The following is a 15177-nucleotide window of genomic DNA, read 5'->3' as shown; positions in this document are numbered from 1 at the left end:
CTCAAGCATAAAGCAGAGACTCTGGGAGGAGAGGACCCTCAAGGGCTGGGGGAGTGCAAGCTAAACAAAAACAGAGGCTGAAAGCTGTGTAAGAAGATACCAGATTTCACTCCCTCTTCAGGAGTCCAGAGGCCCATAATAAAAGCGTAAGAGCTATGGCTCGTTCTCTCGTCTCCAGCAGACACGATCTGTTCTATCACAGATGGCTAGGACAAAACACTGCCAGTCCTAGCAAACAAATGCTCATATTCTTCTCTGAGCTGAGACACCATGTTATTCCCCAATGCTGATTTCTGACACAGCCTGTTTCTTTTAGACACTAAGTGCTTTTTACATGCCTACAGAAGCTATGCGCTGAAGGGGAGAGAGGATGGGAGTGTGGGTTAAGGCAAAGAAACAGGAATCAGGATATATGGGCTCTGTTCTGAGATCTGTCATATACTCACTTTGGGCAAGACACTTGCCCTCTCTAAGCCTGTTTCTCAACTATAAAATGGGATAAAACTGCCTGTGTTACAGGGAGGTTGGGATGCTAAACTCAGTGTTAGTAAAGGGCTTTGCAATCCCTGGAAGGAAGCCAGAGAAGGTTTTTATGTCTCAGCTCCAGACACAATAGGATGACAGCAGATACACTGCAGAACAACATTATACCATAGGGCCCATCCACCACAAAGGCAGGATAAAGCACCCACAAACGATGTAATATTACACTGGGACTAAATACCTCCAACATGTCAGGAAGAGTAAGCAAATGAATCCCAACTTTTGATCCTACATCAGGTACAGAAGAGGCTGATAGAAATGGGCTTAAAACCTAATTACTCAAGCCAGGCCGGTTTACTACTACCTAGTGAGTGGTAGGCTTCACCACTCGTTGATACAGAATTTAAGGTTTTAGTCCTTATGATTGCGAAGAAAACCTGCCTATCTTCTGGAGTCTGCAGACAGTGCCTCTGCTTCTGCTCATAGCTTTGCCAAGCAACAGCATGAAATTAACAAGAGCAGTTCAGATTAACAATAGCACTGAGAATGCTGTGGCCAGTAGGCAAAACTGACCAGGATCATCACTTCTGGCCTTAGAATCTATGTCTCTTTCTCCCAGCACCTGTTAATTTGGAAAGCTAAAAGCAGAGGCAGACACTGGAGCTGCTCCTGGGAGAGAAGGGTTCAAAGAAGAGGCTGGGGAAAGAAGGGGAATAATAGTCACACTCCCTCCCCGGCTTGCTGCAGCCCAGAGGCTCTCTGGGATGAGTAGAGGAAACCTCTGCCCTTCCAAGCAGCCAGGAAGCTCACCTATTTGAGGCAGGTGGGGGGGATAATAGTACAATAGTAAGAATCCCAGGACCCTTCCCAGTTGCTATATTATAGTAGCAACCAGGAACCCCCATCAAAGACCAGGATTCCACTGTGCTAAGTGCTGGACAGACAAGTAACTAGGACAATACTCCTTCCCCCATAGAGTTACAATCAAGGTATCAGGCAGGATGCCACAGGCAAGCAGGATGGGAGCATGAGGGAACAATAAAACAGAGTATTTACAGAAAAGCAGAAGGCAGCTGGGACTTCCAGCACAGTACTCCTAGATCTTTCTGGGGTTAACATCTCCTTTTTTCTACTAGCTCCTGGCTAGTAAGCAATTGGTAAGGTGGCTGTTGGTGGGGGAGGCCTGTACTAGGAGAGAGGACTAACCCATTTAGCTTTTGTGGGGGTAGGTGACTGAAGTTTAAGCTGTCTGTGCAAATGGGAAATAACCAGGACATTAGATTTTAGGTCTACCAAACCTGGCAGCATCTCCTTAATCTTCCACCTCATTCTTTCAATCACTGTACTAAGAAGCTACTGCATTCAGGTGAAGTGCTGACACACCACATCTTCTGTGGGAATAGCATCTCAGCTATTACTTAAAGTTTAAAATATAAAAATGCAGAAAGAAAAGCCACTGCATCAAATGTTAACTCAGGCTCTACCCAGCTAAGAGACCCCTCCCCAGAGGAAAGGGGGTAAACCTGCCAGACACAGTTCTGCCTCTCAGGGGATCCCCAAAATGGTAATACATCTCAGATACAGAATTAAACCACAAAGAAAAACACCAAGAGTGAAACAAACATCTGCTAAAGCCATAAAGGGAATAGGGAGAGACTGGAGGGATATAGAAGGAACCAAATAATAGGATTTTCTACAGCAAATTATTAATGCAACAGCAGCACTGAATTGCCCTGCTATAGTTAAGGGCCTGTTACAGTTTGGATTATATGCCCCTATGCTCGTCAGTGGAGCACAGGTTCCTGCAGTACACATACAGGTGCAATCTTTGGAGCCATTGCACTCTACCAGGTCAGTGAACTGTGGCTAACAGACGACTGGGGTGGGGTGGGGGGGCAGGGGGGAACAGTTGTTGTCGTCGTCGTTGTTTTGTTTTTTTAAGAGACTGCTACAGAGTTCCACAGATGCAACAAGACTCAGCACCTCAGACGCTTGACAATCTCACAGGAGCAGCAGTATGGGCCCCTCTGCCGCTCACTCAGCATCAGCAGGGTGACCTGTTTTCAAACTCACTTTGAAAGTCAGGGAGAAGTTACAATGCTGTTCAGGTGAAGGCACACCGAGGTGTTTAACACAACGTTAAAGGGTTCTCTGTAGGTCCTCTATGGGCCTGCAATAGCGCACAGACTAGCCATTAAGACCCTGCCCTTCGCTGACACATGCAGGTAAACCAAGTGCTCAGACATTAAAGATACCTCTCTAACTCCAGGCAAAATGGGTTCCATTATCCCCATTCAGTAGATGGGGAAACAGAGGCACCAACCGAGGAAGTGACTTACCAAAGGTCACACTGACATTTACCATAATAGACACTCACGTGGCAGGAACCTGCTCTATACAAACTTAACCCCCTCAGCTCCTGGCTGCGCAGGCAAAGACCAGCTGCCCCCCTCCCCAATACCTATTGTATGCAGCGATTTCTTGAAGGCACTAGCAACCAGTGCTAGAAAACAAGGTGGGAGGGCCAGCTTTAGCACTCCGGGCCCCTCCCTGCAAGAGGAGGAAGGTGAATTGCCGTCCTTGGGGCTCTGATAGGAGGCAAAGACCAAGGCAGCGTGGGAGCCCCCCAAGACCAGGCAGGCATGGCTGGCACAGGGCAGTACCCCCTATTCTGGGCACGGCAAGACCATCAGTGGCGGCGGGGGGAAGGGGGTCTGTCGGCCTGTCCGCCCCCAGCGGCGGGGGGGGGGGGAAGGGGGTCTGTCTGTCGGTCTGTCCGCCCCCAGCGGCGGGGGGGGAAGGGGGTCTGTCGGTCTGTCCGCCCCCAGCGGCGGGGGGGGGCGAAGGGGGTCTGTCGGTCTGTCCGCCCCCAGCGGCGGGGGGGGAAGGGGGTCTGTCGGTCTGTCCGCCCCCAGCGGCGGGGGGGGGGGCGAAGGGGGTCTGTCGGTCTGTCCGCCCCCAGCGGCGGGGGGGGGGGCGAAGGGGGTCTGTCGGTCTGTCCGCCCCCAGCGGCGGGGGGGGGAAGGGGGTCTGTCGGTCTGTCCGCCCCCCCGCCCCGCACCTGGTAGGTGTTGTTGCCCAGGATGGGCTCGACCCCGCGCAGCTCCCCGCAGCCCGGCTCCACCGCCCGCCGTCTCCGCAGCGGCCCGCCACGGCCCCCCTCCAGCCGGTTGGGTCCCAGCAGCAGCAGGAGGGTCCCCCACAGCGCAGCCTCCCGCAACCCCATCGCCACTAACCAGCCCAGCCCCTGCCAGAGCCCGGACCCCGGCTTCGCCGCGGCCCGCCTACAGCCGCCCCATTGGGCAGCACGCACCCAGCTCCCACTTCTCATTGGTTAAAGGAAACGGCAATCTCCGTACCAGGAAACAAGCCCCGCCCTCCATGAGGGCTCTTTCCCTGTTCGTGTGGCCGAGCGAGCCTCATAATTCTGATTGGCTTCATGAACTGTCCGTCTCTATCTCGCAAGCACTCACACCGTCCCCCTAGCAACGTAACATGGGCCGAACCTGACCAGACCCTTTACCTTCTGATTAGGTTCCCTCCTTGTCAATCATGCATCCCAAGCACCACCTTCTTCCAGACACGCCTCGCTCATTGGCTGACCTCGCATAAAGTGATTGGCTAGACCCACCGTTAATCTTATTTCCCCTCAATCCTAATCTACCCCGCGACCGTTCTCTGATTGGCTAGTGGATGCGCAGAGCACGTTTGTTGTTTTTTTAATTGGTTGACTTTAACAGCCCCTATTTTGCAACCTGGAAATGTTGTGTCTACAAGTCCCGCTCCCCAGAGCATTTAAAGGCGCAGCGCCCTGTGGAAGCCTGGTCCCTCCACGCTCCCCCCAGCTACCCCACGGGTACAATACCCTACTCCCCTACTGGGTCCGGGCCCCAGAGCTGAGACCAGAACCCAGGCATCCCAGTCCAGGCCTTGTGCTAGGCCCCAAGCTGTGGCCCGATGGGTTTTTTTGCTGGGTGCCTGTTCTATGGGGGGAGGAATAGCTCAGTGACCTGCTAAACCCAGGGTTGGGAGCTCAATCTTGGAGGGGGCCATTTAGGGAATTGGGGTAAAAACCTGTTCTGGGGATTGGTCCTGCTTTGAGCAGGGGGTGGGACTAGATGGTCCCTTCCAACCCTGATATTCTATGATTCTACATTAATAATAGACTTAAAGCTAACCCTGCTGGCAGGCTCCATCTAGGACCATAGAATCTCAGGATTGGAAGGGACCTCAGGAGGTCATCTAGTCCCACCCCCTGCTCAAAGCAGGACCAATTCCCAACTAAATCATCCCAGCTAGGGATTTGTCAAGCCTGATTTTAAAAACCTCTAAGGAAGGAGATTCCACCACTTCCCTAGGTAACCCATTCTAGTGCTTCACCACCCTCCTAGTGAAAAAGTTTTTCCTAATATCCAACCTAAACCTCCCCCACTGCAACTTGAGACCATTACTCCTTGTTCTGTCATCAGGTACCACTGAGAACAGTCTGGATCCATCCTCTTTAGAACCCCCTTTCAAGTAGTTGAAAGCAGCTATCAAATCCCCCCATATTCTTCTCTTCTGCAGATTAAACAATCCCAGTTCCCTCAGCCTCTCCTCATAAGTCATGTGCTCCAGCCCCCTAATCATTTTTGTTGCCCTCCACTGGACTCTTCCAAATGTTTCCACATCCTTCCTGTAGTGTGGGGCCTAAAACTGGACACAGTACTCCAGATGAGGCCTTACCAATGCCGAATAGAGGGGAATGATCATGTCCCTCGATCTGCTGGCCCCCTCCTTATACAGCCAAAAATCCCATTAGCCTTCTTGGCGACAAGGGCACACTGTTGACTCATATCTAGCTTCTCGTCCACTGTAACCAGCTTTCTATCCACCTTACAGTTCATTCATCCAGTCCATACTACTTTAACTTGCTGGCAAGAATACTATGGGAGACTATCAAAAGCTTTGCTAAAGTCAAGATATATCACGTCCACTGCTTTCCCCTCATCCCCTCAGACCCAGTTATCTCCTCATAGAAGGCAATTAGGTTAGTCAGGCATGACTTGCCCTTGGTGAATCCATGCTGACTGTTCCTGATCACTTTCCTCTCCTCTAAGTGCTTCAGAATTGATTCCTTGAGGACCTGCTCCATGATTTTTCCAGGGACTGAGGGGAGGCTGACTGGCCTGTAGTTCCCCGGATCCTCCTCCTTCCCTTTTTTAAAGATGGGCACTACATTAGCCTTTTTCCAGTCATCCAGGACTCCCCCGATCGCCATGAGTTTTCAAAGATAATGGCCAATGGCTCTGCAATCACATCTGCCAACTCCTTTAGCACCCTCGGATGCAGTGCATCCGGCCCCATGGACTTGTGCTTGTCCAGTTTTTCTAAATAGTCCCGAACCACTTCTTTCTCCACAGAGGGCTGGTCACCTTCTCTCCATACTGTGCTGCCCAGTGCAGCAGTCTGGCAACTGACCTTGTTTGTGAAGACAGAGGCAAAAAAATCATTAAGTACGTTAGCTTTTTCCACATCCTCTGTCACTAGGTTGCCTCCCTCATTCAGTAAGGGGCCCACACTTTGCTTGACTTTCTTCTTGTTGCTAACATACCTGAAGAAACCCTTCTTGTTACTCTTAACATCTCTTGCTAACTGCAACTTCAAGTGTGATTTGGCCTTCCTGATTTCACTCCTGCATACCTGAGCAATATTTTTATACTCCTCCCTAGTCATTTGTTCAATCTTCCACTTCTTATAAGCTTTTTCGCGTTTAAGATCAGCAAGGATTTCACTGTTAAGCCAAGCTGGTTGCCTGCCATATTTACTATTCTTTCTACACATCGGGATGGTTTTTTCCTGCAACCTCAATAAGGATTCTTTAAAATACTGCCAGCTCTCCTGGACTCCTTTCCCCCTCATGTTATTTTCCCAGAGGATCCTGCCCATCAGTTCCCTGAGGGAGTCAAAGTCTGCTTTTTTGAAGTCCAGGGTCCATATTCTGCTAATCTCCTTTCTTCCTTGCGTCAGGATCCTGACCTCGACCATCTCATGGTCACTGCCTCCCAGGTTCCCATCCACTTTTGCTTCCCCTACTAATTCTTCTCGGTTTGTGAGCAACAGATCTAGAAGAGCTCTGCCCCTAGTTGGTTCCTCCAGTATTTGCACCAGGAAATTGTCCTCTACACTTTCCAAAAACTTCCTGGATTGTCTGTGCACTGCTGTATTCCTCTCCCAGCAGATATCAAGGTGATTAAAGTCTCCTATGAGAACCAGAGCCTGCGATCTAGTAACTTCTGCTAGTTGCCGGAAGAAAGCCTTGTCCACCTCATCCCCCTGGTCTGGTGGTCTATAGCAGACTCCCACCATGACATCACCCTTGTTGCTCACACTTCTAAAATTAATTCAGAGACTCTGGTTTTTCTGCAGTTTCATACCGGAGCTCTGAGCAGTGATACTGCTCTATTTCATACAATGCAACTCCCCCACCTTTTCTGCCCTGCCTGTCTTTCCTGAACAGTTTATATCCATCCATGACAGTACTCCAGTCATGCGAGTTATCCCACCAAGTCTCTGTTATTCCAATCACATCATAGTTCCTTGACTGTGCCAGGACTTCCAGTTCTCCCTGCTTGTTTCCCATGCTTCTTGCATTTGTGTATAGCACTTAAGATAACTCACTGATTGTCCTGCTTTCTCAGAATGAGACAGGAGTCCTCCCCTCTTGCAGTCTCCTGCTCATGCTTCCTCCCAGTATCCCATTTCCCCACTTACCTCAGGGCTTTGGTCTCCTTCTCCTGGTGAACCTAGTTTAAAGCCCTCCTCACTAGGTTAGCCAGCCTGCTTGCAAAGATGCTCTTCCCTCTCTTCGTTAGGTGGAGCACTCCTCCTTGGAACACCATCCCATGGTCAAAGAATCCAAAGCCTTCTCTCCGACACCATCTGCATAGCCATTCGTTGACTTCCACAATTCGACGATCTTTACCCAGGCCTTCTCCCTGCACAGGGAGGATGGACGGTAACACCACTTGCGCCTCAAACTCCTTTATCCTTCTTCCCAGAGCCATGTAGTCTGCAGTGATACGCTCAAGGTCATTCTTGGCAGAATCATTGGTGCCCACGTGGAGAAGGAGGAAGGGGTAGCGATCCAAGGGCTTGATGAGTCTCGGCAGTCTCTCTGTCACATCGTGAATCCTAGCTCCTGGCAAGCAGCAGACCTCTCGGTTTTCTCGGTCAAGGCGGCAGATAGATGACTCAGTCCCCCTGAGGAGGGAGTCCCCAACCACCACCACCCACCTCCTTTTCTTGGGAGCGGTGGTTGTGGAACCCCCATCCCTAGGACAGTACATCTCATGCCTTCCAATCGGTGAAGTCTCCTTCTGCTTCCTTCCCTCAGATGTACCATCTAGTCCACTCTCCACATTAGTACCTGTGGAGAGAACATGAAAACGGTTGCTCACCTGTATCTGCATTGCTGGTACATGGACATTCCTCTCTTCTTCTGGAGGTCACATGCTGCCAAATTTCTTCACCGTCCCTCTCCCCTCTGCGCAGCCTGCTCAGATTCTTCAGAACGTTGTGCCCGTAGAAGCATATCCTGACGTCTGTCCAGGAAATCTTTATTTTTTCTTATGCAATGCAGGGTCGATACTTGTTGCTCCGTATCTCAAACCTTCTCTTCCAATATGGAGACCAGCTTGCACTTTGTACAGATAAAGTCACTTCTGTCCTGTGGAAGAAAGACAAACATGGCATATCCTGTGCAGGTTACAATAGCTGAACGCTCACCTTCCATAATTTCTTCCTTCTAAGAGCTTCCTCAGCTGTTGCAGCAACGCACAGAAGCCCGCGAGATGACAGCCTCGGTGGGCTCTCCCCTGGCGAATTCCCAGGCAAACTCCCCTTGTTAGCCTCCGCTGTTAGCTGCTCAGCCGGTTTGCTGCTGACTGCCTTTTTATAACAGTCAGGCCCACTCAAGGCCCACCTGGAACAAAGCACTCCCAATTCACACTTTTCAAACAAACAATCTGACATTCACCTGACAGTGTTTTTCTTACAGCTCCAGCTGAAGTCAGGTGAATGTGAGACTCAGGGCTTGGCTACACTTGAGAGTTGCAGCGCTGGGAGTTTACAGCGCTGGTCATCCAGCTGTGTAGGAACAGCGCTGGTGTGTGGCCACACTCACAGCTACCAGCGCTGGTGTGTGGCCACATTTGCAGCGCTGTTGGGAGTGATGCATTATGGGCAGCTATCCCAGCATTCAAGTGGCAGCAACTTGCTTTTCAAAAGAGGGGGGTGGGGTGGGGTGTAGTGTGACAGGGAGCGGGGGAGAGAGAGAGAGAGAGTGGATTTTTGGAGCCAACACTGTGTGTTAACTTCCTGCCTTGCAAAATCAGAAAATGTTCCCGACCCCTTACTCTTAACTCTTAACTGCAAACAGCCTGCATCCAACCGACTCCCTTTCTCCCCTCTGCCCCCGCTGTTTCTCTGTCAAGCAAACACTCACTCCCTGCCTGCCTCATTCACAGGGGTTATCTCATTTGATTGTTCACAGTCAGGTACAGATTGATCACAGCAAACAGGAGCTGTGTTTGTTTTTTAGATAAGCAGCTCCCGGAGCACCGGAGCTCTGAGTTCACAACAAAACAAAGAGAGGCTGCATAACAAAACAAAGAGTAATTTAGTTAAAAGCATTCTGGGATATCTGCTAATACCCTGGAGGCCAATAACAGCGCTGGTGTGTGTCCACACTCGCTACACCCCAAGCAGACCAGGTGTTCAGCCAGCGCTGCAACCAGGGAGTTGCAGCGCTGGATGTGCCTTGCAGGTGTGGACAGTTACTAAGTTGCAGCGCTGGAAAGCCTCCACCAGCACTGCAACTCTCAAGTGTAGCCAAGCCCTCAATCAAGTAGTTATAAAAGTTTCTAACCATCCTGGCCGTGAACAAAGTTGAAAGCGGGACCCAGAGCATGCTCTAAAGGCTTAAAAACCAGAAGGTCATTTCTTTAAAATGTTTTTAAAGTCTTTGGTTCAAAAATCACATCAAGCTTTTTGAGTGCTTCATGGTAGCAATGCTAGGGGTAGCTGGCCCAGTGAGCAGTGCAAGCCATGGTAAATTGGGCAGGAACAAGAGTAACCCCAATTCCAACCCTCAGTGACCCCATGGCATGAGTGGAAAGCAGCTTCTAGTTACAGGTGAGGATTTAGCACAAACAGATGGCTACTTGCAAAGGTTGGAAAACATAAATCTTTTAGAATCCCAAATTGACATGATGTTTTACATGCTTTAAGGCACATGCCCTTCACCAGTGGACTTCACCCTCAAGACAGTGCATGGATCTTAGGGACATCTGGGAAGAAATTGCTGGAGAATTAGACTGAAAGGGAGAGATAGAGGGGGAGCTTGGTAACTGATCCAGGCCTAGGCAAGTAGCATGACAGAGACATGAAGCCAAAAACTGGAGGCAAAAGGATCAGTAAAATGAGAAGATGGGGAAATACAAACCTAGTGAGAAAGGGGACATGAGAGCACACATGATGAGGTGTGAGATTAGTAAAACAATGAGATTGAATTAGATGGAGTAAGAGATGGGGACTCAGTGAAGGGATGCAATATAGCGCTACACAGAAGGAATGTAAAAAGATACTTTTAGTAGGTAGGCTGGAAAAGATGTTCAGCTTCTCTGCCTCCTCCATCAGTGAATGGACATGCACGTTTAACTGGTTTCGCTAGCATAAACATTCTGAAAGGTTTTTCATTCTGGGCTATAATTATGCCCTTACAAATCCACATTTAAAATGTTATGCAAGATAGTTGGACCATGGCCACACACATACACAGTCTCAGAATCCTAGCAAGGAGAACAAACCTCAGCTCCCACAGTGCGATGCTGCTGTTTGAAGAGTGCAGCTCTACCCCCACACAATGAAACTCAGTGCTTTTTGATGGTAAAGAGCAGCTTTGTAACAAATTAAGCTCCAACTCCATGGCAGGGGTCATGCGGAAAGTAAGACCATTCAGAAACCACCACTGGAATCATCAAAGAGATTAAAGCTCCCCCTTTGGCCCAAGGCAGGTATGGAGTTTACAGATATTCAGATGAAGGAAAGGCGCAAAGGATAAAATTCCTAACCCAACTGTGTAACACTCGCCATCTTGAAAGCTTTACAGTGGCTAAGCCTCATAACTATGCGGAAGTGAGATCGCTTATCTCGCTTTGGCAGATGTGTAGAAGACAGGTTACGTGACTTTGCTTTGCCCAAAGCCACAGATTAAGTCAGCGGGCAAACAGATTAAAAATCAGAAGTTTCTGACTCTTCATTTTGTTCTCATTCCATGCTCCCTAGCAAATGAGAGGGGGACTGCAGGAAAGAAAAGAGCTTAATTTTATATCAGTGTCATCCCCTCCACAAACGCTATTTTTCCATGCATTCATTTGGATTTCAAGTTTGAAAAACATAAGGACAAATATCTGACATTTCTACAACTGCCTAACAGCACTGCATATCATCTGAGTAGTACTGTGGGAAGGCATCAAAAAGAGCCCAGATGAAACTCATTTGAGTGGGATGTGGCAAGAGAGCAAAATCTATTATTCGAAGATGCCCTACTTGTTCTGCGTTTGACTTGTTGGCTGACTCACAACAACTTCAAGTGTTTCTCCCTAGAGCCGAGGGATCAGAGATCAGAACGCAAAGCCTTGATTTAGTTAGAATACCATGGCAGGATCATAGTTGGTACCAGTAAACAGGTGATTAGGATAGGATATAGAGGACATTTCTTTGTTTTGAGTCCCACCCAGGGAAGATGTGTTTGTTGTATTTTGTTTCCTTGAAAAGGAAAGTCAAAGGAACAGCACCATCTCCTGGAACAGCAGGATTCTTCTTGTCAGATACCATGACTAATTGCACAACAATTGAGAACCAGAGAAGAATGGTGCTATAAAGGCAACATGCTGTTGTGCATCATATTAATCCAAGCCATGGAAACACTAGCATTGACCTCCAGATACCTGAATCCTACATTTCTTTTTAATGGGCAAGTTTCAGTGGCACTGACCTTTGAGATTATAGGTCTGCAAACAAGGCCTGTCAGGAATATGCACGGAGGCAGAGTGGGATTGGGAGTCAAAAGGCCTAGATTCTATTCCTGGCTCTGCCACTGGCTGTGACCTGGGGCAAGTCACTTCACTTCCATACCTCAGTTTCCCCATCTGTAAAATGGAGCTGAGACTTACTTTTCATCTGTAGATTTTAGTAAGAGTCAGGGATTATAATACTCAGGTCAATGAAGCACATATCTTGTGATGGCATATAAAGGGCAACCTGTGTGATATAAGTAGTCACTGGCCAATCCCTATGCTTATGGTAGATGAGGCTTTTCAGCTCAGCTCGGCAGCTCACCTAGGAGAAAGACAATTCCGAATAGAAATCTTGCATGCACGACAGCTGCCATTCCTGTGGCATTTATTGCACCAGCGCAGCAACAGCTGCTTGGGTGAGAGCATGGGTAAGGCTCTGCGCAAGCCTCTCTCACTTAAACCCATTCATAGTGCTGGTTGTTCAGCCAAACTCATTTAGCTCATTCAATGTGAACAATTTACCCAAATGCTGTGGTGACGGGGACAGGCAGAGGATGCTGCTGGCAGTCCTTAGTCACAACTCTGCACACAGGTGGCCTTATGGCGATGGTCATTCTCCACAAACTAGGGCAGATATGCAGCTCATATCCTCCTGAGCTGACAAAGCAGGCCTTTTTGGAGACTTTAATGCTAGTGTGGGAGCCAGTTCTGACATGGGGAATAGAGTGCTAGGCCATCACAGCATTGGAAGGTCAAACTCCAGCAGCCAACTACTTCTCTCCAAGGGTGCCAAGCTCAATCTCACCATTACCAACACAGTCTTCCAACAGGCCAAGACAATATGGATGCATCCCAGATCAAAACAGGCACATGATGGATTACATAATTGTATGGTTTAAAGACATTAAAGATGTGCACATCACCCACACTGTGAGAAGAGCCGAATGCTGGTCAGACTATCGCCTTGTGAGAAGCATGTTGCTACACTTCTCAGAGTGCCCTAGAAGACACCACAAACCACCAAAGAAGATCAATGAGCTGCCATGAAATACCCCAGCAAACAAGCAAAGTTCGAACAGACACCAGAGACTGCATTAGCTGAGGTCCCAGAGAACTCTGGAGACATTGATGCAACCAGGCAGAAGCTCAGATGTCACATCCAAGGTTCTTGGCTTTGTAAGGCAGAAACACCAAGATTGGTTCAATGAGAATGACCATGAGATAGACCGGCTAGTGGAGACTATGCACACCACACACACATCCTAAATTTTGGATAAGAAATAAGCAAGGAAGGCCTGGTAGCATCAGGCCAAACACTGCAAACCTGATGAAGAACCAGTGGTGGGAGCTGAAGGCTCTAGAACTGCAGGAAGCTGCTGACAAGCATGACATGAAGACCTTCTATGAAGGTCTTCGTGCTGTGTATGGCCCAACATCCAGTGGTACAGTCACTGTCCTCACAGCTAACGGTAACCAGTTGCTCACAGACAAAGGCAATATTCTCTCTTGCTGAGCAAAGTACATTGATCATCTCCTGAACTATGTCTGACAATGCCATTGATTCACTCCTGCAGTGTCCTGGCCTGGAGGAGCTGACCGTGTACTTTTCTTTAGACAAAGTTAAAGGCAGCTGTCCACAGGCAAGTCACCATGCCCTGATAGTGTCGCATCAACCTGAAGTGTACAAATGTGGAGGTGCCCACCTAATCAGGAAACCCACCAGCCTTTTCAAGGTTCTATAGGAACAGGGTATGGTGCAACAGGCATATAAGGATGCTTTCATAGTCCATCTCTACAAGAGGAAGGGAAGCACATCTATCTGCGATAGTTATCACAGCATCTCACTGGTGTCTGATCCTTGCTCAGGTTGTCCCCAACAGGCTTGTCTCTCACCTAGTTGACTCAGTCACAGTGTGGCTTTGGTGCTGGCTGTGACACCCTGGACATTATTTTTTCAGCCTGACAAACATAACAGAAGGCTCGTGAACAGAACAAGGACCTGTACATAGTGTTTGCTGACCTGGCCAAGGCCATCAACACGGTGAATCACGAGGGCCTATGGGAACGCCTTCTTAAATTTGGCTGCACAGAGAAGGTGATTGCTAACATCTGCTCATTTCACGGTGGCATGATGGCCAGGGTGATGGAGTGTGGTGACTCATCAGAAGCCTTCCCTGTCACCAATGGCACCAAACAAGGGTGAAGAATGGCTCCCATTCTCTGCCATTGTCTTTTCAGCCATGCTCTTGCTCGCATTCCAGGACTTTGATGGAGGGAGAAGTACACATCCAGTTCAGATTGGATGGGGGTGGAGAATGGGTCTATTCAATCTCAGTGACTCAGGGCCTGCAACAAGGTAATCAAACAGCTATTAGGACCGCTCCTGTTTGCTGACAACTGTGCCCTCATTGAACACACGCCCAAGGACAATCAGCTTACCGTGAACTGCTTTGCCTATGCCTCAGCCTCAAAATGCTTTGGTTTTACAATCAGCCTGTACCCGCCAGCACCAGACCATCAGCATCACGAGCACAATGATCCCGTTGTCTCAATTAACAATACACCCTTCAACTCAGGCAGGAAATTCTGCTACCTGGGTAGCACACTTTCCAGCAATGCAGTGTTGGATTACGAGATCACTCAGCACCTGGTGAAGGAAACTTGGCATTTGGCAGGCTCGCCCACAGGCTCCTCCAAAGGGAGCATGGAGTCTACCTCAGAACCAAGATAATCTACCATGCTGTTGTACGCACCCAACTCTTCCATGTTTGCGACACATGGACATTGTACCGATGCCATATCAAACAAATGGAGAGCGTCCACCTTCGCTGCCTAAGATCCATCTGCAACATCAAGGGGCAGGACAGGAGCCCTAACACTTAAGTCCTTGAGAGGTGTCAAATCTCTGCCATTGAGAGCATCCTCATCCAGGTTCAGCTTTGCTGGGTTTGGCACCTGGTCTGCATGGAGGTTTCCTATATAGCAAAAGCGGTGCTCTACAGCCAGCGGAGCACAGGAACCCACTCTAAGGGTCGACCTATCCTTAGATATAAAGACACCCTGAAGGCCAACCTCAAAGCATGCTAGTCACTGAAACGTGGGAACTTGTTGCACTGGACAGACCTAGACGGAGAGGTCAGTGCCATGAGGCTCTCTCTACTTTTGAGGAGTAGAGTGAGAGATCTCTGCAGGAGAAGAGAGCAAGTCAGAAGGCCAATGCCTCAAACTCTCCCCTCAACAACCACTACACTCGCAAGACATGCAACCGTATTTTGCAAATCCAGGATCAAACTCGCTTCCCATGTGTGAAGCCATAAAACCAAATAAACGCAGCACTTAAGTCAACACCAGCTGAACACTTGTCATCAAAGCAACAAGAGAATCCAACATACAATGACTCTAGTACCGGATATGAGGGAGCCTCCATGAACAGTAGGTACAGGTACAAAGTAATAAAAATGATTAGGGTTATGGAATAGCTTCCATACAAGGAGAACTGGGACTGTTCAGGTTAGAAAAGTCATGACTAAGGAGGGATATGATAGGGATCTATAAAATCATAACTGGTGTGGAGAAATTGCCCATTCCCTCTGAAGCATCTCGCACTGGGCATGGTCAGAAGATAGGATACTTG

The 15177-nt window shown here is 48.8% G+C and overlaps 1 protein-coding gene across 2 annotated transcripts in view; it reads right to left on the bottom strand.

Moving 5' to 3' along the window:
* Window positions 1-3895, bottom strand: part of SORT1 (sortilin 1) — a 44501-nt gene extending 40606 nt beyond the window's left edge. Inside the window, exon 1 of one of the 2 annotated variants that reach the window (XM_045015000.1) lies at window positions 3843-3895. In XM_045015000.1, coding sequence (XP_044870935.1) covers window positions 3843-3866 — 24 coding nt within the window. In that variant the 5' untranslated portion in view covers window positions 3867-3895. Of the gene's footprint in view, window positions 1-3544; window positions 3718-3842 lie in introns of those variants that run through there. The other variant, XM_045014998.1, reaches the window with a different exon arrangement.
* Window positions 3896-15177: the final 11282 nt, after the last annotated feature.

Source organism: Mauremys mutica, chromosome 4 (genome assembly GCF_020497125.1).
Source record: "Mauremys mutica isolate MM-2020 ecotype Southern chromosome 4, ASM2049712v1, whole genome shotgun sequence".
NCBI classification, from domain to species: Eukaryota; Metazoa; Chordata; order Testudines; family Geoemydidae; genus Mauremys; species Mauremys mutica.
This window is presented reverse-complemented; position numbering and strand designations above follow the sequence as displayed.